This window comes from Pseudonaja textilis, chromosome Z, assembly GCF_049901715.1.
Source record: "Pseudonaja textilis isolate UNSWEBS1 chromosome Z, rPseTex1.2, whole genome shotgun sequence".
NCBI classification, from domain to species: Eukaryota; Metazoa; Chordata; class Lepidosauria; order Squamata; family Elapidae; genus Pseudonaja; species Pseudonaja textilis.
The window spans coordinates 78608725-78635171 of record NC_142008.1 but is presented as its reverse complement, the minus strand read 5'-3'; the positions used below and the strand labels follow the sequence as shown (position 1 = coordinate 78635171).

The following is a 26447-nucleotide window of genomic DNA, read 5'->3' as shown; positions in this document are numbered from 1 at the left end:
TACTGAATAGAGGAGGAATTATGGTAGCTACAACCACTTTGAGTAATATGTTGTTACTGTAAACTATTCATTTTGACAACTCTTGATGGACTTCTATGTAACTGTGGGCCTTCTCAAAGAAGAAGGAACGAAAAGGGAAGGAAGGAAACTTTTGAATTGCTTTTCTGTGGTTATAGTTTCTCCTCAATCTTTGGCTGCAACTATCTGAAGTTAAGTAGTAGGGCAGCTCCAGCCCCCTCATCCTCTCCCTAGCTTCATTAGCCATGCACACTGGAGTGGGCGGGTTCTTAATTAGGGGTTATTTCGGAGGTAGGGTTTTTATTAGGCACGTGTAAAAATCAAGCTAGGACTTACTTTCTGAGTAGGTCATATTTTCAGGAAAACATTACTTACATGTCTGTCTGTCTGTCTGTCTGTCTGTCTAACTAACTAACTAACTAACTAACTAACTAACTAACTAACTAACTAACAAATAATTCAAGGTAGTAAACATATCCAAGACACCTCCCTCCTCCTATTTTCTCCACAACAATAGGTGAGGTTGTTGTGAGGTGAATTGGACTAAGGGAGAATGGCCCAAGATCACCCAACTGGTTTTCATGGTGAAGGAAGGACTTGAGGAAAATAATGAATTATGCAATATGCCAACAATGAAAACTTAGTTGTTCACTTTTTTCCTGTGTTTTCTTTAGGAAATGTCCAACTTTTACATACTTATAAAGAAGACACTGGAGAAGAAACCAAATCTTTTAGCTGTTGTTCTATGCCAGAACGGAATATATATGATTCAAAAGTTATCAGTTTACCCCCTGTTATTGTACCATTGGCTTTTCAAAATGATGTTATAAATTCAAGAGACAAATCCATTGATGTAGAGAAGACCTTGACTGAAAGAGATTCTGTGTTGGCTGCAAAAGAATATAATGCTTCCTTTAAAAATGACAAATCTGAGAATGTTAAACAAAGGTAAGTTACACTTTTCAGGTGACATGCAAGTTTGTTATTTTGGCATAGTTGGCTGCAAGGAAACAAGTAGTTTATAAATTTTGTCAAGGCCTAAATATTTACCATACCCACAATTAACCATACCCAGACTTTACTGCAGCTAGTTCTTTATTTATTTTTAAAAATAGACTCTTATTTGTGATAAAAAAATAAATCAAGGATTGAGAACTATGGACTGTTAATCAGGCACCAAATCAAAAGAAGCAGGCAACAAGAGAGAAACAAGGCAAAAATCTAAGATCTAAAAAAAGAACTGAAGACTATCTTTTCCAGCGACACAGCTCTTTGGCTGGCTTTTGATCTGTCTTAGAGAGTAGATTTGCAGAATTTTGCTTTGTGTTCTACTCCCTTTGTTGAGTTCCTGATCCAAATAAGAAACCCAAGCTCTGGGTCTCATCCTCTGATTCCTCTCCACTGTCTCACTTAGTAAATGATAATAGCAATTAATAATGGAGCTCTTTGTGCTCCAACCTAGACTATGCTCCAACCTTATACAAATTGGAGGAATTCAGGACTCATTGTTTTACTTTCTTGAGCTGGGGCAAATAGTTCTAATCCACTCTATTTTCTGTTTTCAAGGGGAAATACAATTTTATTGTTTTAATGTTTTATTATTGTTGCATGTAATTCTAAAGCAATTTGATTCTGTGAGATTTAATTAAAAATATAAAATCAAGTCAGTGTTGAATCTTAGTCACCACATAATAGATTTCCTCCAGCATGGTATATCCCCAACCTTCAGGTCTACCAATGGCATATGTATCATTACTGTATTTGAGATCATGCATCTTGTTGTTCTCTTCTCTTTTCTTCCATTTTTCCTAGAATTGTAGCCTACATTACAGAGCAAAGTCTTCTCATAATGTATATGTAATATGTTAATTTGAGCCTGGTCATTTGTACTTTTTATGAAAGCTCTGAATTGATTCGTTTTATGATCTGCCTGTTTTCTTGGATATCCATGGTATTCTCAAAGAGTTTTCTCCAACACTGAAAAGATCACTATTCTTTCTATCCTATTCTTTGTTTCTGCAGAGTCCAGTTTTCACTTTCAAAAAATGTTACATGGAAAATTATTGCCTACATGATTCTGATCTTTAGAGGTATAGATATGGTGTGTCTTCCAATGCTTTCATTGCTACATTATCAAGTTGATTGCTGATTCCTTTACTGAACCTATAGTTGAACCTATAAGGCTGAGGCTTTCCAACATTTCAGTACTTTTCATTGACAGTTTTAATGCTGGTTACTATATCTACTACTGTTTTGATTTTTAATTCCATTTCTTACTGTGTTCTTTGACTTACTTTACAAGAGCTTGTAGATCATTTACATTCTCAGCGGTTAGAATAGTGTCATAAGTATAGCTCAGGTCATCAATGTTTTTCCTCCAGTTTTAAAACCACAAACTTCTTTCATCGACCCTCCCTTAATATATATTCAGTGCATAGTCTGAGTAATTAGGAGACTGTATACATCCTTATTTCAGTCCTGCCAATCTGGAGCCACTCCAGGTTGTGGCATCCTCTTCTGTATATATAGGATTTGTATGAGGTCCGTGAAATGTTCTGGATTCTTATTTTCCTGGGGTCATTTCATAATTTGACATGGTTGAAATAATTGAAGGCCTTCTATAATCAGTGCAATGCATATTGACTTCTGTTGGCATACTCTAACTTTCTCAATTATCCAGCAAGCATCACCAATAATGTCTCTTGATTCTTGGCCCAACATAAAGTCACTGCTTCACACAAATTATTGTATTAATATGATTAGCCTGCTAGAAATCAGCAATTAACCCATTGTCTTCATAATATAGGGCTGATGGCAGAATGATGGAAGCCAAAATTGAGAATACTGATATGTTTATGGTTGCTGGGGTGCAAAAAGTCCAACATGCACTAGACAAAAGCCTAGCAGGTAGGTGGAAGTTGCTCTGCAAACAGAAAGGAAGAGGAAATAGTGGCAGAAAATGTACTAAAAAGGTTTAAAAGATTTCTTTAAATCTTCAAATTGGAGAAAGTAGTAATAGTAATACAATTGCCTATCGTAATTTACTAACTTTATTGAATATTATACCAATGAAACTGTTCCACTTCCATGATTAGGCTTATTTTTCTCTTTTTAGCCGTAAGTTTTTTACTATAGCTACATTTGATGATGTGCTGAACCTAATGATGTGCTGAACTCCAGCTTGTGAGAATTGTTAGTTAAATTTCTGGGAATTTGAGAACAAAGGTGAACCTTAATGCCTAACATGCCAATCAATTGTTCCATGGCTAAGGGCTAGGCACAGTACCAGCAATGGAGCCAACAGGGCCAGTTCTTAAAAATGTAGCAGTATACCACTGATTATTATATTTGTAGGCGTAGAGCAAGAGGATAACTTTCAAAAAAGTGTTATTTAGATACATTGTTGGAAGACTGAGTATTCTATCACAGAACAAACATAATAACATTAAAAAGTCAAACTGTGCTACTGTACAAGGAAAAATTATAGAAAAGTATACTTTTGTGTAGTATTCAGCTAAAGTAAATTATTGAATTTAGATAGATACATACTTACATGCACATATATGTATCTACATACATAAATGCACACATATACACATATGCATACATACTTATACATACATATACTGTGTTTCTCATATAATAAGGCCGGGTCTTTTTTTTTTTTTTTTTTTTGAGCCCTGAAAAAATGGCTAGGCCGTCTTTTCGGGGGGTGACTTAATTCCCCCCCCCCTTGCATCTTCGGGCGGGTAGGCAGAGATGGCTTGGATGTTGATCTCGGCATTGGTGGGGCACTTCGTATCGGGGTCAACACAGGCAGCACCATATCAGGGTGTGCAACAAAAGTACTTCCTAACAGCAAGCCCTCACCACCATTCCCCCCCATTTCACATGTTTTAATATACGCCTTAATTTGGGGGGGAGGGGCTTAATTTCATTTCATGCCTATAAAAAATGCTGGGGCTTCCTATTGGGAGAGGCCATATAGTTGGAGAAACAGGGTACATACACACACACACACATATAAAGCATATATACACACACACTGACACACACACACACACACATTGCTTTCTTGAGAACTATATACTCTGATTTTGGAGTCTTGCCCAGAAATAACCTTGTAGAAATAAGCTGTGTTGATAACACTTTATTACATTCAAATGGTTGACTAAACGCATACTTTCTTTATACTTTAGCAAAATACAAATTGTGTTGTGTTCTGTTAGTTATGTTATGTTTGTAAAATTGTGTTCATTTATTTTTCTAACAGTAGCCTTTTCTACTGTATATAAAACAACTTTTGTAGTAAAAAATGAAAGTTTGCAGTATGGGAACTGCTGATCTCAGAAAATATTAAATGTCTTTTAGGATTCCTTGAGATACTTTTGATTATAAAACTTTGGAAAATGTTTCAGTTTCATTCTAAATAGTTTTTGAAATAATTTGTTGACAATATTTGCAGTGACGGAAAATATACACAATGATTCTAAAAACCAGTCGGTTGTCTTTGAGAAGAATGGTGCATCCAGACCACTTCTACAAAAATCTGAGAATCCTTCTGATGTTTCATTTCCTGTGCCAGTGACAATTATTGATGAAGTTCCAGAAAATTATATGATTGCTCACTCCAATGCAGAAGAAGAAGAAAAATTGTTTTCTAAGATAGAAACTAGCGAAAATATTCCAGTTAGAATGACTGATCTAGTTAAATTTTTTAACACAAATAAAAATATTGAATCTATCAGTAAGGAATGTGTAGGAACATCTATCCATTCACCTAAGAATTTGTCACAAAAATTTTCTACAGAAAATATTTATGAAAATATCAGTGATGAACTTAATAAATGTCATCTAGAATTGAAACGTACATCAGCAAAAAACCCTCCTGAGGAAGAATCTGACCCAACACAACCTCCATGGTGTAGAAACAGTAAATGTAAAATCTATCGCTCCAAAACTAGCCCGACAACTTTTACAGTAGTTCCTCCCAAACCCCAAATAAGAGATTTTAACAAAAATCAGTCTTTTTATACTGGTGCCATTAAAATAGATGAGTTAGGTAACCTAGTGAAACCAAATGAGGGTTGTAGTAAAAAAATTATAGTAGATTCAACCTCCAAAGTCACTGTTTTCGGCAGAGGTAAAGAATATAAGAGGTCACATTCTATGGGAAACCAAACTGAAGGATTACCATTAGACCATTCTGTTGAAGCAGAGATTACCATTAATTCCAAACAACCTAATAAAATGTCCGGAACTGAACCTGATTGTATTAGGAGTCTGAAACCACGAACTTGGCCAATAGTTGGTTCTACTGCTGAAAATATTGTTGGACCAGATGAAACGAAAGTCCCTAGTAATACCACACAGTTTTCAGGGAAAAGTGTCTCAGCATCTGTGACCAGTGGGGAGAATCTCATGAATGATTATTTAAATGATTATTTAACCAAAACTGTTGCCAACTGCAGTGATCTAACACAGTTTGAAACAATCCAAAGAAAGCAGTATGAAGAGCTAAATAAAACAGGAGGAATGAAAACTGAAATGGAGCCATTTTCTAAAGGATGTATTCTTGCAGCCAAATACTGTCCACCGAAAGCGGAGTTAACAAAAGCAAAAGAACTGTATTCAACTACCTTCAGTTGTAGTAAAAATGTGTCAAATACCAGCCCATCTTGTGCTGATCCTAAGGTATCAAATATCAAGACACCAAAACAAAACTCTACTAATAGCATTAGTGGGACATTTACTATAATAACCTCTAACGAAAACAACCTTACAGAACAGGAACACATCCATGATTTAGTACAAGATGTAACAGATGGAGAAACGACTTTTGTAGTAATAAAAAAGCCATCTGATCAGGTTAGCTCTCCCTTTTATTTAGCAAACCTAATGCTGATTCATCTACCACAATATTTAGCTCCCATGTGAATTCAAGCAATATACCATCAACAGCAATGCTGAACCAAGCAATTTCAGAAAAAGATGAAAAACTTGGCAAGGCAGAGAGTAATCTCTGTCCTAATAAAATACAGGACAATATCTACAATATTTTTGGGCCAAAGAAGAAGTTTAAAACAGTCATCCAGAAGCCACTTCCAAAAGATACATCAATACATAGTGCTTTAATTGAAGCCATTCAAAACGGAGGAGGAAAGGATAAGCTTCGAAAGGTAAATATTGGGTAAAAGCTTTGAATGAAGCACTTATTTCCTGTAAGATCAGGAGTGGACTTGCTTGTTGTTGTTGGTTTTTTTTACCAAAGTTATAACTTTTTTTTATAACAACCATTATTTCCAGTGACCTATTAGGGACTATAACACTATAAAATTGCATATTACCAAGATACAGTACTACATTACCACCAGTTCTATACATGCTGTTTGGTATTATGGAAAAGCAATAATAGCTTCATATATTTAACATTTGCTACTGTGCGTGTGTATGTGTGCGTGTGTATGTGTGTAAGCAGGCAGGTAGAAGCCGAGGCGTGCCGAGAGATGTCTGTTGTGGCCTCAGGCAAGCAGACAGTTGGACGGTGCCAGAGATAGCCGTGCTCCCACTTCCATCGGAACCCATGCTCGCTGCCTCTTACACATCTAAAAAAATGAAAGACCTCCCTGAAAAAAAGACCTCCCAGTGTTTATTTCAGGGCCCAAAAGAAAATAAGACCGGGTCTTATTTTTGGGAAAACATGCGGGTATGTATGATGTATGTATTTGTGTGGGTGTGTGTGTATTCCTATAGTATTATAGTTTTATAGTATTATATAATACTATAAAAATAACATATAGTATCTGCCAACAGATCTGACCAATCTAGTTTTTTTCTCGATCATTATAGTATTTAGCATATTGCAAAACTGCTTTTATACATAGCTCAGTATATTCAGATAAAGGCTAAAATTAGGCAAGTTTTCCAGAAAATAATCAGATGCTCATATTACTCATGCTTCCAAATTTTAAGTTTGAAAAAATAAATCTATGTGTTTTGTCATATGTCAGATTTCACCCAGTACTGTAGGTGGAAGCCCGAAAGAGTCAAAGTTCATGGAAACAGAGAGTGAGCGTTCAGCTCTTTTGACAGCTATTAGAGAGCACAGTGGAATCTCTGTGTTAAGAAAGGTAATTCTAATTGCACTGCATTATATTTGTCATTTAACAAAATGTAATTAAAAATCCATTTTAAATTGAAATCCTAACTCTGGTACTAAATTTTGCTTAAAATTATCTAAGGAAGCTTGAAAGGATCTCCAACTAACACCCTGGCAAGTCTGCCAAGTCAAAGCAGAAGATACTAAATGGATAAAGATTGCCCTTAAGTAGCAAAAATAGTTTGTTCACTTTTGAATCTGCTAATAGAATCAACAAAAAAACTATTGTGACATAGCAGTTGTAGTAAATTGGAATTTATCTCACTTCACTTGTTTTGTTTTTTTTAAATTTCTGCTGCTAGCTTTATATAGGTTTTGGGCTCTTTTGATTTATAATAGTTTGGAACAGCACCTTTGGATTTGAATAGAAAAATTGCTTGCGTAGTACTTATTAGTACTTTTTGGAATTATGTTACAGCCACAGCTGTTACTTGTAAGGTTGAGGGAAAAGATACAGCTTCTTTAAGGGATTGTTTATAGATACTGTATATGTGGTTATCTTTTCATTAGTCCTATATAACAGCACTATTCCATGAATACTTTGAAGCTCATTGGGCTTCTGGGTGCAATTCTGGGTTCAGGATTTCAGTATAAAACCTGCATAGCATCTTTGAGTAATTTCCTGTCTACTTTTGTTTCTGCTCTACCCCACCAGGTACAGCAGGGAAGGCATGGTCTGGGTTTCTTCCATTAAACATTAAGGTTCCATTAAAGGTTGAGGGAGCCAACATTATGTTGGCAGCACTTGCCCTATAAAATAGAATTTATCTGAGATCAGCATAGTCCAAACTCTGTTACCTTTCTGTAAAATATAGGTGGTGTTAACAATTGTTTAAATAAATAAATTGTAGTTTCCAAGTCATATTCAGAGGCAGTCCCAACAATCCAGATGAGTGGTTATGAATGCATGATTAACACGCACTAGAACCAGATCCAGAAACAGTCACATCTGACAACTCAGCTGTAACTTGGCAAACATTGTCTTTCAGCCTTCTGTTCCATAAGTAGACTAGATGAGATATTTTAGATAAAAATTTTACCTATATCTGTATGTATATCTACCATCCTACTGAGGGAAGGAGGTCCTCACAAGAATTAAATATAGTAGTATATTGGACCAGGTATAAACTTAGGTTAAGCTTCTCAAACACCAAATTTAGTTAATTTGCAAAACATCTCTATATTCAAAAGACAGCTAGAAGCAACACATGAGTAGTTAAATGATAGTCTGAGAGGATACCAGCTGATTTCCCCCCATATTCTGCACAATAAAGAATACATTCTGGTGTATGGGAATTGCATTCTAGTGCATTACTCATTTTACCCAAGGTAATATTGATGATATTTCACCCAAAACCAATGGATGATCTCTCAGTAGATCTGTGTCAAATAAAAAGGAAGAAAAGGTTATCTCTGGAGAATTGCATACTGAAGTGGTGAAAGACAGGATCTCTTGTTTCCAACAATCATTAACTGAATCAACCTACCGAAGATAGAATGGAAAGACCATAAGGTCTATATGCCACCATGCTAGTTTCATCTGGGATCTCTTTATCTCTTTTTCTCAGAGATATTGAGCTAGACTGCACATTTATAATTTCAATTTTTAGAGTTTCCAACGCTTCTTGAGTTATTTTTCTTTTTAAGATTTCCATCCATGGAGTCCTTCCCAACCTTAACTGTTTATTGAAATCATCTGTCTTGCGATCTAAGATGCTAGTTTGACTTTGTTCTATTGCTTGTGTCTCCATTACATTGAATTCCAGTATGACATGGTCACTCTCCCTCAAAGTTCCTGCAATTTCAACCTTTTCTATCATTTCATCTTCGTTAGTCAGGATTCGGTCTATAGTATAGCCAGCCCATTAGTTTCCTCCTATAGTTTTTGAGTGATAAAGTTGTGTGTTAGTTACATCAGGAATATGTTTGATTTCCCACAGTGCACAATTTGTCTCCCAAATTATGTCAGGGTACTTAGTGTCCCCCATTATTAGTGTAGTATGCTTTTTTCATTCCTTAGGTAACTGATTTGCAAAAAGTTCATCTATTTGGTTTAGCTGGGTGATCTCTAGTAAATTCTTATCATTTCCTCCCCTTTTATATTAACCCAGTGCGTTCAAAAACATTTTCATCCATTGTTTTTTTTTCCATTTTTTTCCATTTCTATATTTCCTCTTCTTTCTTACCACTTGGTCAATTTTGTTGAGATTTAGGATGCTTAGAATTAGCTTCTAAATATTGTCTTCACCCCCTCCCTTTTTTTATTTTAAAGGCCTTTGGATGAGGTGAGCCAGCTGATTTCCAGAAACAGTTTCCCCCAATCTTGTGTAGTGTAGCCCATTCTTTGCCAGAAGCCCCCGCTCCCCTATGCAGGTATTGTAGACTGTGGTCTAGGAATCCAAAATTCCCTCAACAGCCCCACCCCTTAAGTCATTAGTTTATTTCAAAAGTTCTGTGTTCTCTCATTGGATGCTTTTGTTGGGAATATAAAACAAAACACCACCAGTTTTCCTAATTCTTTTGCTTTCATCTAGCTGATTATTGTCTCTTGGTATTATTTTCATGTTCATTGTAGTGTCATTCATCTCTACATGAAAAAGAAGAAAGGGATAATAATCTGTGGGTTTAATTATTTTAATAAGCCTCTGAGTTACATTTTTAATCCTTGCTCCTGCAAGATAGCAAACCTATCTAGACAAATTGTCAGGTCTACAAATTGCTGGTTCAGTTTCCATGAGTTGTGAGTCTCCTATTACACGTATCATTTTTTTTCTTGAGGAAATCTGATTTATTTTTCCCCCTGTTAATACATTTGATGATGTCCCTTCTCCAGGTGTCTGCAAATTTTTTTCCAAGGGGAGGTAATGAAATTGATTGTTTGGTTCTAGCAGAACTAGTTTAGACTGGATTGGGTTGGATATATTTTTTTCTTTCTATGAGTGACATGTCACTATCTCTCTATTTCTACAGATACTTTTTCTCTGTTAGTTAATTGTTCTTTACTGTGTTCAGTTTAGTTGCAATCATCTTTCTTCTGTTGAGCTTTCTCATTTTATTGTTTGTCTCAGACTGGCTACACATTTTTCTAGACCCTTTGCTTTTTCCTCTAGGCCAGGGATGTCAAACTCAATTTCATTGAGGCCCGCATCATCATTATAGTTGCCCTCAAAAGACCAGTTGGATGTAAGGCTATGATAACTCACAGAGGCCACATGGGCATGGCTGGGTAGGCATGGTTGGGTGGTCGCAGCCAGGTCACCGCAACTAGATGGGCATGGCTGGGTGGGCGTGACCAGCTTGATGTCACTCACTGGGAACGGCTAACTTAGGATGGCTGGGTCAGGAAGTAATAAGTTGCACTGGCTAACTTGATATGAGGACAATTTGGTGCCCCACAAGCTTCCTGCCTCCCCAAACTGCTGGCAGCCAAGCGCACACATGCATGCATGCACCCCACATTCCATGTTTGGGGACTTTTATCCACAAAGGAAGGAGAGGGCCTTCTCCCCCAAGCTGAAGCATGATTGGCAACTTGCAAGTTCGTATGTGGATAAAAGTCTCCAAACTTTGGAATGGTGTGTATGTATGTGTGTGCATGCGTGCGTGCGTGTATGTGCCCAGCACACTAAAGGAGATATTCTTCTCCCAATCCCAGACATTATTGGCATTTCCCTGTCTGTGCCCCTCCCAGTAAAGCAGGAGTCAGAGGACAATGCTGCTGCATGTGGAAGCATGGAGGAAAAAGTTTGCAAGAAACAGTTTCCTCTGAGTCCAACTTCTGCCTTAACAGATATGTGGAGAACAAGAGGAGGAGGCAGGGGAGCAGCACTCCTTAGTCCTCCATGAGGGAGGATGGCCTTCCTTGAAAGGGAATACCCCTATTTCCAATTGTGCATGGTAAGCATGCTGGCTTGTTGGGGTAACCTTCCCTCACAAAGCTCTCCTGACATCCCTTCTTCAAAGATCTGGCAAAGCAGAAGTTGGGCTTCATGTTGGGAGAAACTGCTTCCTGCAAACTTTTTCTTCCATGCTTCCAGACACAGCAGTGTCATCTTCCATCTTCTGTGAAGGACCAGGCAAGGCTGGGAGCGGGGAATCTGAAGATTTCCAATGGAGAAGCTGAGACCAGGGTGAGTGCCAAAGCCTTGTCCACCAGAGAAGCCTTACCATCCCTCTCAGTCCTTTCAGAGGACTCCTGGAGGACCCTGGATGGTGGCATGGGCTGCCTGGAGCTTTGGACAGTGGAGGGCAAGCTCTCAGTCTGGCCCTCAAGCTCCCAGGGCACCAGGATCCTCCAGCCTAGCCCAACTTAGCTGTGCTTCCTCAAGGGAGTGCCTGAGCATGCTTACCTCCTGCTCCTGTGCTCGGTTTCTGTGGCTAGGTTGCTCATGGTGGGTGCAGCAGGGCAAAGTGGATCAGACCCACTCCCTCTCCATGCAAGAAACCTAGTTTTGTAGGCAAAGCATCCTCAGCAATAGGATGGGAGACAACCAGGATAGGCCAGGAGAAGGGGCAAGCAGGGGGGTGGCGAGAGGACACCAGGGCTGTTGGCTTGGCAGTATTTCCCTCAGATTCTCCCTCCTTCTCATTCCAATGTCCCTCCCTCTTCATCCAGGAAGGGATGAGGAAAGGGATAGGGCAGGAAGGATACTGGTGGCAGGGAGCCCCCTAGGAAATAGAATGGGAGACCACAAAGAGAGGCTAGAATGAGAGGAAAGCAAGAAAGTGGCAGCGCTGCTGGTGTCCATGGCTTTTTCATGGGGTGGGGGTGGGGGCTATCTTGATGAAAGGGAAGTGCTTGTGGGCTGCAGGGCCAGTGGGCGAGGTTGGGCTGGCAAGCGATCCATAGAAGTGGTGGAAGCGCTGGTGATGGCATGGCAATACTGCTGGGGCTCTATATACTGTTTCATGACAGCCACCCTGCGTGCTCAATGTTATGTCCTCGGGGCTGACACCAGTTCCCCATCAGGTCCGCAATTCCTGCGGGGGCGTTCTTAGCCCCCATTGGCTGGCTCCCTTCGACAGTCAGCTATAAAAGCCGACTGCTAGGTTGAGCCAGCTGCTGTTCGCTGGCAGGTCTGCTGTTAGCTGCAGACGCGACAGCCCCTTTATTCCCAGAATAAAGCGTGTTATGATAAATGCTCTGGTGTGGCCTCCCTTCTTCTCCGAACTTAACATTGGCGACGAGGGTGGGATCTGGCCAACCAGCAGCAATACAAGAGCTGAATATCACGAATCTGAAGCGCTGAGCCGTAGCCGCGCCGCTGAGAGCTCGGTCAGCCATTTCAAATGAGAGCGAAGCGGAGCGTGTAGCCGCTCAAGAACACAAATGAGCTACAAGAGAATAGGGCACTGAGAGTCTCAGTCGCCCAGCAGTATCCTAGCAATTGCGCCAGAATTCCGTGTAGCGGAGCCCCAGCGCAACGCTCACGACCGCTGAATCTAGGCGCGAAATTCAAATCGCTGTCAGCGCGCAGCTGCAGCTATTGCCGCCTCGCCCTTGTAAGGGCGCGAATTTCAAACAGGCGTCAGTTTAACGCCTGTTCCCAGCCACCAAGGGCTGCAGAGAGCAAGAAACCCAGAGAGATTCCCCGAGCTGAATCACTAGAGAGAATAGCGCTGCGAGCCGCAGCTGCTACCTGTACAACCCAGAGAGAATTTAAGAGCTGAACACTCGTCAAATAGCACTACGAACGGTAGCTGCTACCTTTCCCAGGGCCTGTATTCCCAGTGAGACTTGTGCTTGCCGCACACTGAACCAGACATGAATTCAAATCTGGCATTTCCGCCATTTAAGCCAGACGAAGATAAATGGGACTCTTACAAAAACCGATTTAACCATTACATTGACGCTGTGGGTCTGGCCGACGCTACAGACAACAAAAAGAAGTCATTCTTCCTGAGCTATTGTGGGGCCACCGTATTTGACACAGCAACAGCACTGCTCGCCCCAAGAGAACTCAAGAATGTCCCATGGTCTGAGCTGCTGGAGACCCTCTCCAATCATTATTCACCAAAGCCGTCGCAGATTGCGAGACGCTTCGCCTTTCGCATGAGGAAGCAAGCAGATGGAGAAACCATAAACCAATACATGGCAGCCCTCAGAACCGCAGCCCTGCACTGCGAATTTAAAGGCTACCTTGATGACATGCTCCTAGACCAACTTGTCTGTGGGGTCAAAGATACGAGGCTCCAGAGGCGGTTATTGGCACGGAAGGACCTCAACCTTGCACAAGCTATAGAAGAAGCCCTGGCTGCAGAGTTGGCAACACAGTCAGCGGCGGAAATACAAGGAAGCACCCCCAAAACTAACCCAGTCACTGTGCATTCCGAGGAGGCAGTGAACGAAGAAGAGCCTTTCGAGCATTCTGAGGTGCACCGCCTCAAGCCATTTAAGCAGCCACAGGTAGGGGCTAGGCCGAGAGAAGGCAACACACCTAGGCACACCCAGCTGTGCCTCTCCTGTGGAGGTCCCCATGCCAGGGCAACGTGCAGGTTCAAAACTGCCACCTGCAACAACTGCAGCAGAAGAGGACACATCGCCAGGGTGTGCCAGGCAGCGCATGTGGCTCCACAAAAGCCACCACCTTACGCCCCCTCGGGGCCATCCAGGCAAGTAGAAAATTATTTTACATGCTATCAAGCTAACCATACCTTCGTAACACCCAATAAAATTAAGCTCTCCATTTATTTAGAAGGTAAACCCTGCCAAATGGAGGTCGATACCGGGTCAGCGCTCTCGATCATTTCATGGAGCACACTCAAGAAACTACGTCCCAGCCTGTCCAGAAAGCAGCTGCAGAAGAGTCGCCTATCCTTGCAGAGACTACCAAGGGAAGAACATTCCAGTAATCGGAACAGGCAAGTTCCTAGTAAAATTCAGAACCTTTAAAGGCCACCTGCCATTAGTGGTAGTTGATGGTGCCCTTCCCAGTCTTTTGGGGTTGGATTGGTTCCCCTCTCTTGGCCTTAGCTTAACGGGGGTACATGCTGTCTCGTCCTCCGACACCGACTCACTTTTCTCTGATTACGCTGACGTTTTCAGCGATGAATTAGGGTGCTACAAGGGCACACCTATTTCTTTCTCAGTAGACCCCCAGGCAGTTCCCATCCACTTAAAACCGCGAAGAGTACCATTTGCTCTGCGTTCTAAGCTGGATGCGGAACTAGACAAATTGTTAAGACAAGGGGTAATAGAACCAATGGATTTTGCTAAGTGGGAGACACCTATTGTCACACCCCTCAAAAAAGACGGTAGTATAAGAATGTGTTCGGACTACAAGACCACAATTAATCGCTATCTACAAACTAGCGCATACCCAGTGCCAGTAATCCAGCACTTACTGCACACATTCGAACCAGGAACTATATTCGCCAAATTGGACATGTCACAGGCGTACCAACAGTTTCCTGTGGACAACCAAACGGCCGAATTACAAACCATTGTTACCCACAGAGGGGCCTTCCGATGCAAGCGCCTCCAATTTGGTGTGAGTGTCGCCCCGGGCATATTCCAGTCGTTAATGGAACGGATCCTACAGGGTCTCCCTGGCGTGGTTCCGTACTTTGATGACATCTTGGTTTCAGCCCGGGACAGAACACAGCTTTTTCTCAGAGTCAGAGGGGTGTTGGACAGATTCAGACAGCATGGCCTCAAACTAAAAAAAGAAAAATGCACTATAGCCACTGGGCAGGTGGACTTTCTTGGGTACCGAATAGACGCCTCCGGCATCCATCCAGTAGAATCGAAGGTTAAAGCCATTCACGAGGCACCCACTCCTTCTTCCAAACCAGAACTACAAGCCTTCCTAGGCCTGCTGAATTTCTATGCATCATTTCTGCCGCACAAGGCATCAGTGGCAGAACCACTGCATAGACTATTAGATAAAAATGTTCCATGGCACTGGGGACCCAAAGAGGAATACGCTTTCAGGGCAGTCAAGTCACTCCTCACTTCAGACGCTGTCCTGATTCAATTCAACCAGAATCTACCACTAGTTTTGGCAGCAGACGCTTCACCTTTTGGGATTGGGGCCGTATTAAGTCATAGACTACCCAACGGGTCCGAAGCCCCCATCGCGTTGTTCTCCAGAACATTTTCAACGACAGAACGCAATTATAGCCAGATCGACAAGGAGGCCCTAGCTGCCATAGCCGCAGTTAAAAAATTCCATGAATTTCTGTTCGGGCACAACTTCGAACTGGTTACAGATCACAAACCGCTGCTGGGACTCCTCTCCGGAGAGAAGCAAACACCACAAGTCTTGTCCCCCTGAATGACAAGATGGACCTTATTCCTGGCAGCATATTCATACAAGTTAGTTCACCGTCCAGGAAAGAATCTCAGCCACGCAGACGCCCTCAGCCGATGCCCGCTACCAACGCCCGTGGAGGATCCGGCCCCGGTCCACACCATCTTTGACACCAGTGAGTTCAGAATTCCAGTCACTGCTAGAGACATTGCTTTCCAATCCAGGAAGGACAGACTGGTCGTCCAGGTCCTGGACTGGGTACGGAGGGGGTGGCCAGGTAGTAACCCTTCTAACGAATTTTCACCCTTTAAAGTCCGCCAACAGGAACTTTCCAGTTTACAGGGTTGTCTGCTGTGGGGGACCAGAGTTGTCATTCCGGAAGCACTACGCAGACCCGTCCTGAAGGCATTGCACGAGGGGCACCCCGGCATTGTACGAATGAAGGCGTTGGCACGGAGCTATGTATGGTGGCCAGGCATGGACGACGAAATTGCGAAATGGGTAAGCTCCTGCCGTCCCTGTCAAGAAACCCGGCCAGCGCCCCCAGTCACCCCTCCCACCAAGTGGGAAAGCGCCAACGCGCCATGGTCTCGTCTACATGTTGACCTGGCGGCCCATTCCATGGCAAGACATTCCTAATAGTAGTAGATTCATTTTCTAAATGGATCGATGTGGCACTCCTACTCTCAACCACCACACGAGCGATCGCCCAAGCACTGACCCGTTTGTTCGTCACACACGGTCTCCCGGACACCATTGTGTCAGATAACGGTCCTCAATTTACGTCCACAGACTTCAGCCGGTATGTCGCCAACCTGGGCATCCGGCACATCCTAACGGCTCCTTTTCACCCCTCGAGCAATGGGTTGGCTGAAAGAGCAGTCAGAACAACCAAAGAGGCCCTCGCCAGGTTCACCCAAGATGATTGGCACTCCAGACTCTCTAGATTCCTTATAAGCCAACACTCGACCCCTTGCACGGTCACAAACAAGTCTCCGGCAGAGTTACTGATGGGCAGATGCTTAAGGACAATACTAGACAGGCTGCACCCTCACTATTGCCCGGACACACCCATTGGGTCTAACAGTAGGGTCAGGAGTTTTGTCTTACAGGAGCAAGTCTTCGCCAGGAATTATGCGGGAGACCCGTTGTGGGTACCTGGCAGGATCATGGCCATCACGGGGCCCAGGTCGTACCACGTCCAGTTAGAAGACGGGCGCATTTGGCGGAGACACCTGGATCAGTTGAGGAGCCGGCAGAACGGGCACGCCGCCACCGACCCAGAGGCCACGGCAACATTCCAGACACCGCATCTGGCACCCAGCTGGCACACTCAGAGTGACCTGCCTCCACCATCCGAATCGAGAGAGCAGACGGCTGACCGTGACCCCCCTACAGAACCAGCAACTGTCCCCAACAGTTCCTCTACCGCTCCTAGAGACCGAAGCGATTCGACAACCCGGCCGGCGACCGGCGAGCAAGATCGGGTGACTGGGCAGCTCCCAATGGACCAAATCCCCGCTGTCCCGAACTCTGGGCCACCCGATCCTGCACCCGAACTACGGCGGTCAGAGCGGCAACACAAACCGCCTTCATACCTCAAAGACTATTCATGTTCGTATCTGGGGGGAAGGGGTGTTATGTCCTCGGGGCTGACACCAGTTCCCCATCAGGTCCGCAATTCCTGCGGGGGCGTTCTTAGCCTCCATTGGCTGGCTCCCTTCGACAGTCGGCTATAAAAGCCGACTGCTAGGTTGAGCCAGCTGCTGTTCGCTGGCAGGTCTGCTGTTAGCTGCAGACGTGACAGCCCCTTTATTCCCAGAATAAAGCGTGTTATGAGAAATGCTCTGGTGTGGCCTCCCTTCTTCTCTGAACTTAACACTCAATGCCTCCTGTGTGTGTGGTCATGGGAGTGCCCGACTGGGCTGGGGCTGAGGTGGCGGGGACTGGCCCCTCACCATCTCCAGGGTATTCCCACGGGCCAGATCTAACCATGTCACAAGCTGGATCTGGCCCTGTGGCCTTGAATTTGACATGTCTGCTCTAGACCCTTAACTTTTTTCTTCAAGTCTTTAAATAGTTTACATCTTGTACAGATGTAATTTGGATCTTCTTTAGGTATGAATATATTCATGGCACATATTTTGAAGATAACAATAGTGTTAGATTTTTAATAGGAACATAGACTTGCAGTTTTCCAAAGTAGTTTTTAAGAATTAGGATTGATTCAGAATAAGATATCTTTGAAACTGCCATAAAGCTTATTGGGCTATTTTTCAGCCTGGAGGATCAGCCTGTAAAGTAGATTTGGTTGTACCTTATTCTATGGTTTGTCAGGCAGATGTTTAGATTGGATTTGGCATTTTTATCCACCTTATTGAGTTCTTTTTAAGGAGCTATTAAGCTATTAAGCTATGCAGCTATTGATGTTTGATTGTATTCGTTTTGTTTGCTTTCTTTTACCACAGTTATTCTATTTCTGTTTACAGGTTTTTGTATTTTGTTATCTTCTCCGGTTCTTTCTCTTCTCTTCTGCTGTCTCCAAGATCTTCTACATCCACTATCACAACTTTTTTGTTTTTCTTATCAACTGTTGTTACATCTGGGGTATTATGTGGTAAGTGCCTGTCTGTTTGAAGTTTAAAGTCCCAGAGCACTTTAGCTTCTTCATTTTTTATGACTTTCTCAATGTTATGATCCCACCAGTTCTTGCTTGCAGGCAAACTGATTTTTTTTTGCAGATCTTCCAATACACCATTTTTGCCTCTTTGTCATGCTATTGTTTGTAGTCTGTGTCCTTAAGGCTTGGTTTTGTGCAGTCCCAATTAACTTCTCTATCTCTTCAACTTTCCTGCTCTTACCCATTGCCAGGTCTTGTTATTATCTGTTTTACCTGCTTTTTTATTTTTAATATACTGGCCCTGTGTAATGCTTTGTCTTCCCATGTCTCTTTTCTATTCTTTCTTGTAGATCAGTTTGATCTCTCCAGTACTCAATAAGCCTTCCTAGTATATTAACTTCAATGCATTTTCTTGAATATCCTTCAGCTACTCTTCCAATGCACTTTCTTCTTCTCTTCTTCAGTCATTTGATGTATTTGCAACATTCTACATTTCTTGGTATGTAGAGCTGTCAACATCACTGCAAGAATGAAGAGCATGAATTATTGTCATTACTTTTCTGGTCATCCATATTCAGAGTTTTTAATTCTGCTTGAGTCCAGTCCACTATTCAGCTATGTATTTAATTACCCGAATTGTCTGGATGTTAATTCTCTTGCTATAGAAGGGCATCTTGATTCCTTCAGTTTTCACTGTTTTCCTCTGTTTGATAGTGAGTGTGGCATATTTGTCCAGTCCAAATTTAATGGCTGTATCTATAAACAGTACTGAGCAGTGATTCTATTTCAGATAGTGTTTTTCCATACAGCTTCAAATTGTCCATGTAAAGGAGGTAGGATTGTCCTGCAGAAGTTTTTGATATTTGATAGCCATGGCCTTCATTGTTCAGTATTGTTGATAAAATAATCAGTACAATGACAAGCGATAGTGATGATAGTGATTCTTATTGGAAGATACCTCTCTCAAAATTAATTTCTCCTATCACTATGTCTTCCATTATGTCATCGATTTTTGCACAAAGCTTTTGATAACTGACTCCTGTTATTTTTATGCACTTGATTACTCAATCATGTGATAAGGAGTCCAGTGTCTTCCTATAATCCAGGATTGTCAAATTCCTGGCCCGTGGGCCAGATGTGTTACGGCCTAGCCATGCCCACGCCCAGTTTAGCAAAGGGGGGGGGAAAGTTCCGATTCTTCATGTGATGCCAATGTGACAACATGAGTTTGACACCCCTGCTGTAATCAACCCATGCTATATTCAAGATTTTCTTCTTTTGCAGTTTTCCAAAATCATCTTGTCAATTAGGAGTTGGTCTTTTTTCCTAAGTTATTGGGGTGGTTTCACTTCTGCTCAAGTGGAAAGGGATTATTTTCAACTGTTGAACTGCAGTAGCTATCACACCAATTAATAATTTGAAAATTGTTGGTAAGCAGGTAATTAGCCTGTAGTTGCATGGTGCTACCCCCTTTTCTGGATCTTTCATTATCAGAGAGGTTTTGCCAGGTGTTAGCAACTCTTCAATTTGGATCTATAATGACTTAATGCCACTAGCTCAGTGCAGCCAGGTGGGCAGTGCTTTAAAAAAACTTGCAGAGGAGCAGAAGCCCTGCCCACTGCCTGCACATTGCTGCAGCCAAGCTCAGCCATCCAGCTCTCATCCAGCACCCGTCCCATTGGTACCCTCTCTAACAGCCTGCTGACTCGCTTGCCTGGCTTTTCATTTGGCCCTCACCCATTGCTACCTCCTTTGACAATCTGCTTGGTCGCTTGCTCATCCAGCTCTCCATCTGGTCCTCCTCCCATCATCGTCCTCTCTCTGACAGTCCACTCGTTCAACCAGCTCTCCATCTAGTGTCCCACCCATTGCCATCCCCCTCTGACAGCTGCTTGCTCACTCACCGCTTCCTGGTCTGGCTGTCCATCCAGACCTGCAGCGAGTTATCTCTGCATTTCAGATGTTGAGATGCCCTGTGAAAAAAATCAAGGCACCCAGCTGGCGAGAAGGCCACCCACAACTGGCCACCCCAAGCTAGCAGCATTGGGTCATCCCATTCAGCTTCAATTTTACCTCCTTTCAGTATGTTGTTAAACAGCTTGGCAACCAGTAGGTCTAGATGATCAGATGTTTTAACCAAAACGCATGCAATTCATCTTCACATGGTGCCGATTATTCTTGTGCTTCCTCACTCTTTTCTCTATCATTACTGCTGTTATTACACTTCTTTCATTCCAGTTTCTTTTTTATTCTTATCCACCTCCTTTAACCAAGCTGCATCCTTATGGTATTTCTTTCGGTTATTCCATACCTGTGCCCAGAACTGAAGGTCTGCCTATGATTTGCAATTTGACCTCTGATCTATTATAGCTGTTATTTGATGCTTTATCATTTCTGTTGCTTCCTTGAGCTTCCTTGTTTCTAAGTGGCATTTCTTGATTAGATATTATTTGATTTCTTGTTCTACAGCTTCTTTGCTTTCATCTGTTCTAGCTTGCTTGCATCTGATCTCAATTTGCTGCTTTTATTTTCCAGTCTAATCTTCAATTTTGGTGGTGCACTGTTGGCTTTTTTTCTTCTTTGTCGATTTTGCATTGCATGTATTCAGTATGAAGCTGGTGCTGTACATTAGCTGTTTCTTTGCAACAAGTTTCAATGCAGGTAGCCTTATTCTAATGTTTGTACTGTTCTAGAAGCTTGGTTATTGTTCGTTTCAATTCTACTTTTTTTAGTTAGTGGGCTTTGTTCTGTCTGAGGTAGAGGAGAGAGTGCCTGGTTTCCAAATGAAATTAATTCTATTTCTCTGCTGGATTCCTCTTCTGCCAGCTCTCTCAGGTTTGCCTTATAATCTGAGTTACTTCTGGGAACACTTTGATTTCTTTGCTCCAAGTAAAACTTTGCAGTTCTTTCACTTCTGCTTCTGTGAATATTTTATTTTGTATTATAAATCTGTTCATCTGCTAGCCTCTTTTTTATTATTTCTGATTCTGCATGTTGTTTTTACAGAACAAGTGCATTAGTTTCAAATATCCTCTTCTTTTTAGACTTGATCTATAATAACAGATCATTATTTCTTTGTTTCAATTATTGTGTATTTGCAAAGGGTACACCTTTTCTTCCAGCAGCTATGCAGCTACTGGCCCCGATTGCTCATTCAGCCAATAGCCCTGAGTCCTGTAACCCATTTTTAACCAGATGACCAAGAACTCCAACATCTAGCATGGTTCTTGTTAATCCAGATGACAATTGAGCTGGTATGGATTTTTGTAATTTACATCTCACCATATTTTTTATAGGAGAGACACATGACATGAAGTGCTAGTACCACTTTGTACTGCATTACTAAGACCATAATTGAATACTATTCCCAGTTTTGGACACCTTTATAAAAAAAAATATTAATCTAGAAAGACAGAAGAGCAGAGGTGGTATTCAGCAGGTTCTGACCAGTTCTGGATAACTGGTAGTAGAAATTTTGAGTAGTTCAGAGAACTGGCAAATACCACTTCTGACTGCCCCTGCCCCCATCTATTCTCTGCCTTCTGAGTCCTAGCTGATCACTGGGTCTTCTTTTGTTGCCCTGCATAGGAGAACAGAGCTGGAAAGGAGGTTAGTGGGGTGGGGACGGAATGGAGATTTTGCAGTATCCTTCCCCTGCCACACCCACCAAGCTACACCCACAGAACTAACTGGTAGTAAAAATGTTTGAATCCCACCATTGGTGCAGAGAAATACAAAAAAGATCTTTCAAGGCCTGGAGGCTAAAGCATATGATGAATGGTTGTGGGAACCTAAGACTGCATTGGCTCTTTGGCAACAGCAGCACACTGCTGGCTCAGACATAAATAAATGTCCGCTAGGACATCTAGAGCCCTCCACAGTTACTGCCATTGAGCCAAGTACCATTTATTCTATAAAGCATTGATTACTTTTAATCTAGCCTAGTGGCCAGCTAACCATTTTTCCTTTCTATTCCAAAAGTAATAATAGAATAACAATAACGATGGAATTTTTGCATCAAAATTAATTCCTTGATTGTGATTATCAGCCCTTTTGGAATATATGAAAAAACAGGAACAGATGTTTTAGTCTTAAAAGTAAAATTGCATAGAAGTTTAATAATTGAAAATTCAGATGGGACATTAAAATATACCCCTTGTATCAAATTGTTGCTATTTGAATATCTCTCTTGTGAACATTTTTTAAATTTATTTTGTAATTGGTAGATTTCTTCATTTGCTTCTGATGAGGTTCAGGGATTCCAAAATGCAGAACAGGTTTTGAAGGATAAGAGCAACTCCGCACAAAAGCAGCAAGATGGTCCACCACCACCACCTCCTTCGCCATTATCTCCTGTACATTTGGGAATGGAAAAAGCCCATCCTCTTCCAAGAATGACAGACAGCCCAGGGAATTCAAGGCAGGCCTTAATGGAAGCAATCCGTTCAGGAGCTGGGAAAGCACATTTGAGAAAGGTAAAAAAAAAAAAAAAAGTATTTGTAGGAAGGCTATTGATCTGAGAGGAGTAGGGTAAAAGCATATTACAATTCTTAAAACACTGCAAAATGATGTTTAGATGAGTAGTAGCTGTAACCTGAACTATTGTGGTAATATTTTTTTTCATACATCTTTGTAACTGATTGTGTAAAAAGCCTTTCAGGAAAATTAACTGAAACACAAAAAGTACAGTTATATTAGGCTTTCATATTCTCATACCAGTTGAAGCAGCTCTTACAAAGTAGTTGCCGTAGTTAGCTTTTTATGACCAGAAGGTGAGTGTAAACTGGATGTTAGGGCAGTTCAGTTACTATCTCTTTTAGTGAAAAGACTGATGATGGAATCATATCCTCTTCATGAAAGGAATGTATCAAGCTTGCAATAATTCCAACAGAAATGTTACTTCCTTCTGCACAGGATAGTTTTGACACAAAAGATGTAGCATTTGAACATATTATTTGTGTGAAATGGCTTGGACAGATTTATTTTCAGGTGTTACAGTTGTGTGAGCATAACTTACATACCATGGCATATATGAGATTTGAGAAATGAATCTCTCAATCTTTTATAGGTTTGGAAAATTTCTGCTCAAGACCTAGAAAGCTCAAATTTGAAACATGCTACTACTACTGGGATTGTTGGATCAGTAGGTCTCAGCTTAGACTCATACATAGCACATATAGGAAAATATTTAAAGGCATCAATAATAATGCCTATAATAATCAATAGAGATCAATAGAAACAATTTGGTATCTCTATCAATGAATTTCCTAGTATATTGGAAGTATGCCTTAAGTACATCAACACAGATATGCTGTTATGTGTGTTTTCACCGATAATAGATTTTTTTTTCATCTCAGACTGCAAGCCAATAAATATGGCATTCTAATCTGTTTGGAGAATAACTCATAAAATCATTAAAAACACCCACATTTTAGGCCATTTTGTAAGGAAATACAGCATAAAGCTATTACATCTAAAAAAACAAAATAGTGATATGTAAATGATAGCATTAAAGTCAGTGAAATAAGAAAACAATTTCCGAAAATAGGGTGCTGTCCAAATCAATGATCTTTTATATATTTTGTCTCAGTATTTATATCAAATATGATGCACGAAAATTTACTTAAAATGTAAGAAACAAGAAAGAAATATTACAGCAAAGGAAAGCTTTTCTTTCTGCTCCATTTAATCTTCTTCACTGTTGAAAGAAGCCTTCGAACATCTTGTCCATAGATGGCAGAAAAGTATCTTGGAGGCAGAACGTTTTTCCCTGGCATTAAGTTGGAGAAGAAGATCCCAGACTTCTACTTGTTGCTCCAGAAAAATGCAACCAGTTAGAAGAAACAATTACAATTTAATTTCATATGTAGAAATATTAGAAAGCTTTTCTAAATATATATGTACATTCAAAAGGAATCTAGCAAAAAATATAAAAGAGTCTCATTTTAAAAGAGTTTGAAAATATAACAAGCTATTAATACATGCTTATTTTATTTCAGGTGCCTCTGTGTGAAAATTAGATGCACCTGTCCTACAACTCTGAAGCACTGTGATAGATTAAAATGGTCATCCCTAATAGAAAAAATGCAAGTCTCTTCCCAATTTGTTTAAAAGTTAAAAATTAAATATCTATGATTCCGTTTATGTGCCAAGGGTCTAGGAACAACATATTTTCAGAGTTATATCAAGCCAAAATAGCAAGTTACCAAATTAATGAACCTGGAATGAATAGTCACTGAGAACACTTTTTAGTTCTTTAAGACTATTTAAATATATTTATGGATCTGAAGCACATCACTCTTCTATTCATTAAGTGATTTAAACCATCTAGCTGTTACAAACCATTTATTTATTTTTCCTCTTTTTAAATATAAAAATACCTAGGAATACAAGTATTCCAGGTGATTTTTTTGTAGCTCCAAGATCAAAGCCAAATTTTATATATCCTCTTTTGTTTTTGTTTTTTTGTGTATGTTTTTTTTAATCATTGGGTTTAAAATGGATACCTTAATCTTGGTTGTGACTTAAGTTACCTATTTCATCTCTAAAAAAATTTCTGAAACCTATCCCTAAAACAAGTTTGGGTTCATTTATTTTGGAATGAGACTTTCAATATACTACACAAAACTGATGCAGACCATGAGTCAACTGTTTACACAATTCTGCAATAGATGTTTTAAAATAAACTAAAAGTGATTATGGTAGAAAATAAATAGTTTAGAATGCCATGTGCTGTAATTGCCACTTATTAGTTAATTAAGTTGCAATATTTGAGCTATGCAACTTATTACTATCAAAATGGATAATCTATTCGATAGGCTACCTTAGAGACATGAAATAGTAATATCTACAAATTTGCTAAACTGGGACAAAAAATAATGCTGGCCTGTATGTTAAACTGTTGTTAGTGGCTCTGCCCAACAGTTTCTGCAAGCATGTCCATTGTATTTAATGAGAATATGGCAGTGCCCTTTCACAATTCCCAACAATATGACTCGCAAAATAGGAACATGTTGGTGAGTAATGCTCCAACTAAGAAATCTAATCTGTTGCTTCCCAGGTGGTTTATGGTTCAATATAGTTCCAACTGGGTTCATTTAGATATAGTTCATCTAGGACTATACCAATCCCTTAACATGTTTCAGTGATATGAAGAAAACCTGTAGAACATGTATAATTTGGAGAAATCTGCCATTAAAAATTAACTTAAGTATAATTTTGTTTTACATGGTATTGAAGATAACTTGAACTATATTCAATGTATTATGTTTAAGAATTATGATGTTAAATAATTATGATGTTAAATAATTATGATGACAGTGCATATGGCAGGCACTGGATTTTCAATGTATATTACTGCTAGATTACATAATCTTGCTCTTCTTTAGAAGTGCTACTACTCATCTACAGTGACTACATGTAATATACTGTAAAATATTAATTTAATTTAGTGCCACAGATGAAACAATCACAAGACGTGATGTTGGCTTCAATTTTGAATTTGGATTTTCATTTGATTTATGGGAGTATGTACTATGTTTATGTTTTTCAAAAAAAATAAAAATAAATTGCCAATCCTAATATATGAATATTTTGTCTTCATGTTTTATTTATAAATCATGTTTGGTCTTGAACTTTCATGCCTGATGGCAGTTTTGATTAACAAAATATGAGAAGCTATAAGTGTTTTTCACTAAATAAGAACAGCCATGCTATATTCCTCTTCATAACTGGCATTTCACTTAAACCAGTTAATTTCAATATTACGTGCAATATTACTGCATCAGAAACCTGGGCTTACATGACACAAGTACGTATAGAATTATAATTATTTTAAACATAAAATGCATTTCCCCAACATGCAGGGGTGGGATTCAAATTTTTAAACAACCTGTTCTGTGGGCATAACTTGGTGGTCATGTTATTGGCTGGGCTTGGCCAACTCAATATCACTCACATTGAGGCACACATCTTGTCTGGCCTCTCATGACTGTGGGAATGCTGTAACAGTTGTAAGTGTGAAAGATGATCATAAGTCATTTTTTTCAGTGCCATTGTAACTTTGAATGGTCACTCCACACAAGCAAAGTACCAGCAAAGAAGGGGAAAAAAACTCCAGCTCCAGAGACAGGAAGTCTAGTCCTGCCAAGAATGTAATAATGGTTAATGGAGAGGCAGTTTCTGTAAGCAACATGAAAATGTTTTCTTCCTGCCTTCCTTACAGGATTAGACCAGTAATTTCTTCTAACAGCTGGTTCTCCGAACTGCTTAGAATGTTAACCGGTTCTAGCAAATAGGTGCGAACTTGTAGAACCCCACCCCTGCCAACATGTAATTAGCTGCCAAGATATAATTAAAAATAGGAATGCTAAGTTGTCATTTCATTGATTTGGCATGC

General features: G+C 40.5%; 1 protein-coding gene across 1 annotated transcript in view; it reads left to right on the top strand.

The window, feature by feature from the left end:
* Positions 1 to 25634, top strand: part of COBL (cordon-bleu WH2 repeat protein) — a 109200-nt gene extending 83566 nt beyond the window's left edge. Inside the window, 7 exon segments of the mRNA XM_026702343.2 lie at positions 693 to 966; positions 2825 to 2925; positions 4484 to 5911; positions 5914 to 6197; positions 7029 to 7148; positions 22276 to 22524; positions 24049 to 25634. Of these exon segments, the coding sequence (XP_026558128.2) occupies positions 693 to 966; positions 2825 to 2925; positions 4484 to 5911; positions 5914 to 6197; positions 7029 to 7148; positions 22276 to 22524; positions 24049 to 24069 (2477 nt within the window). The 3' untranslated portion in view covers positions 24070 to 25634.
* The last annotated feature ends 813 nt before the right edge of the window (positions 25635 to 26447 follow it).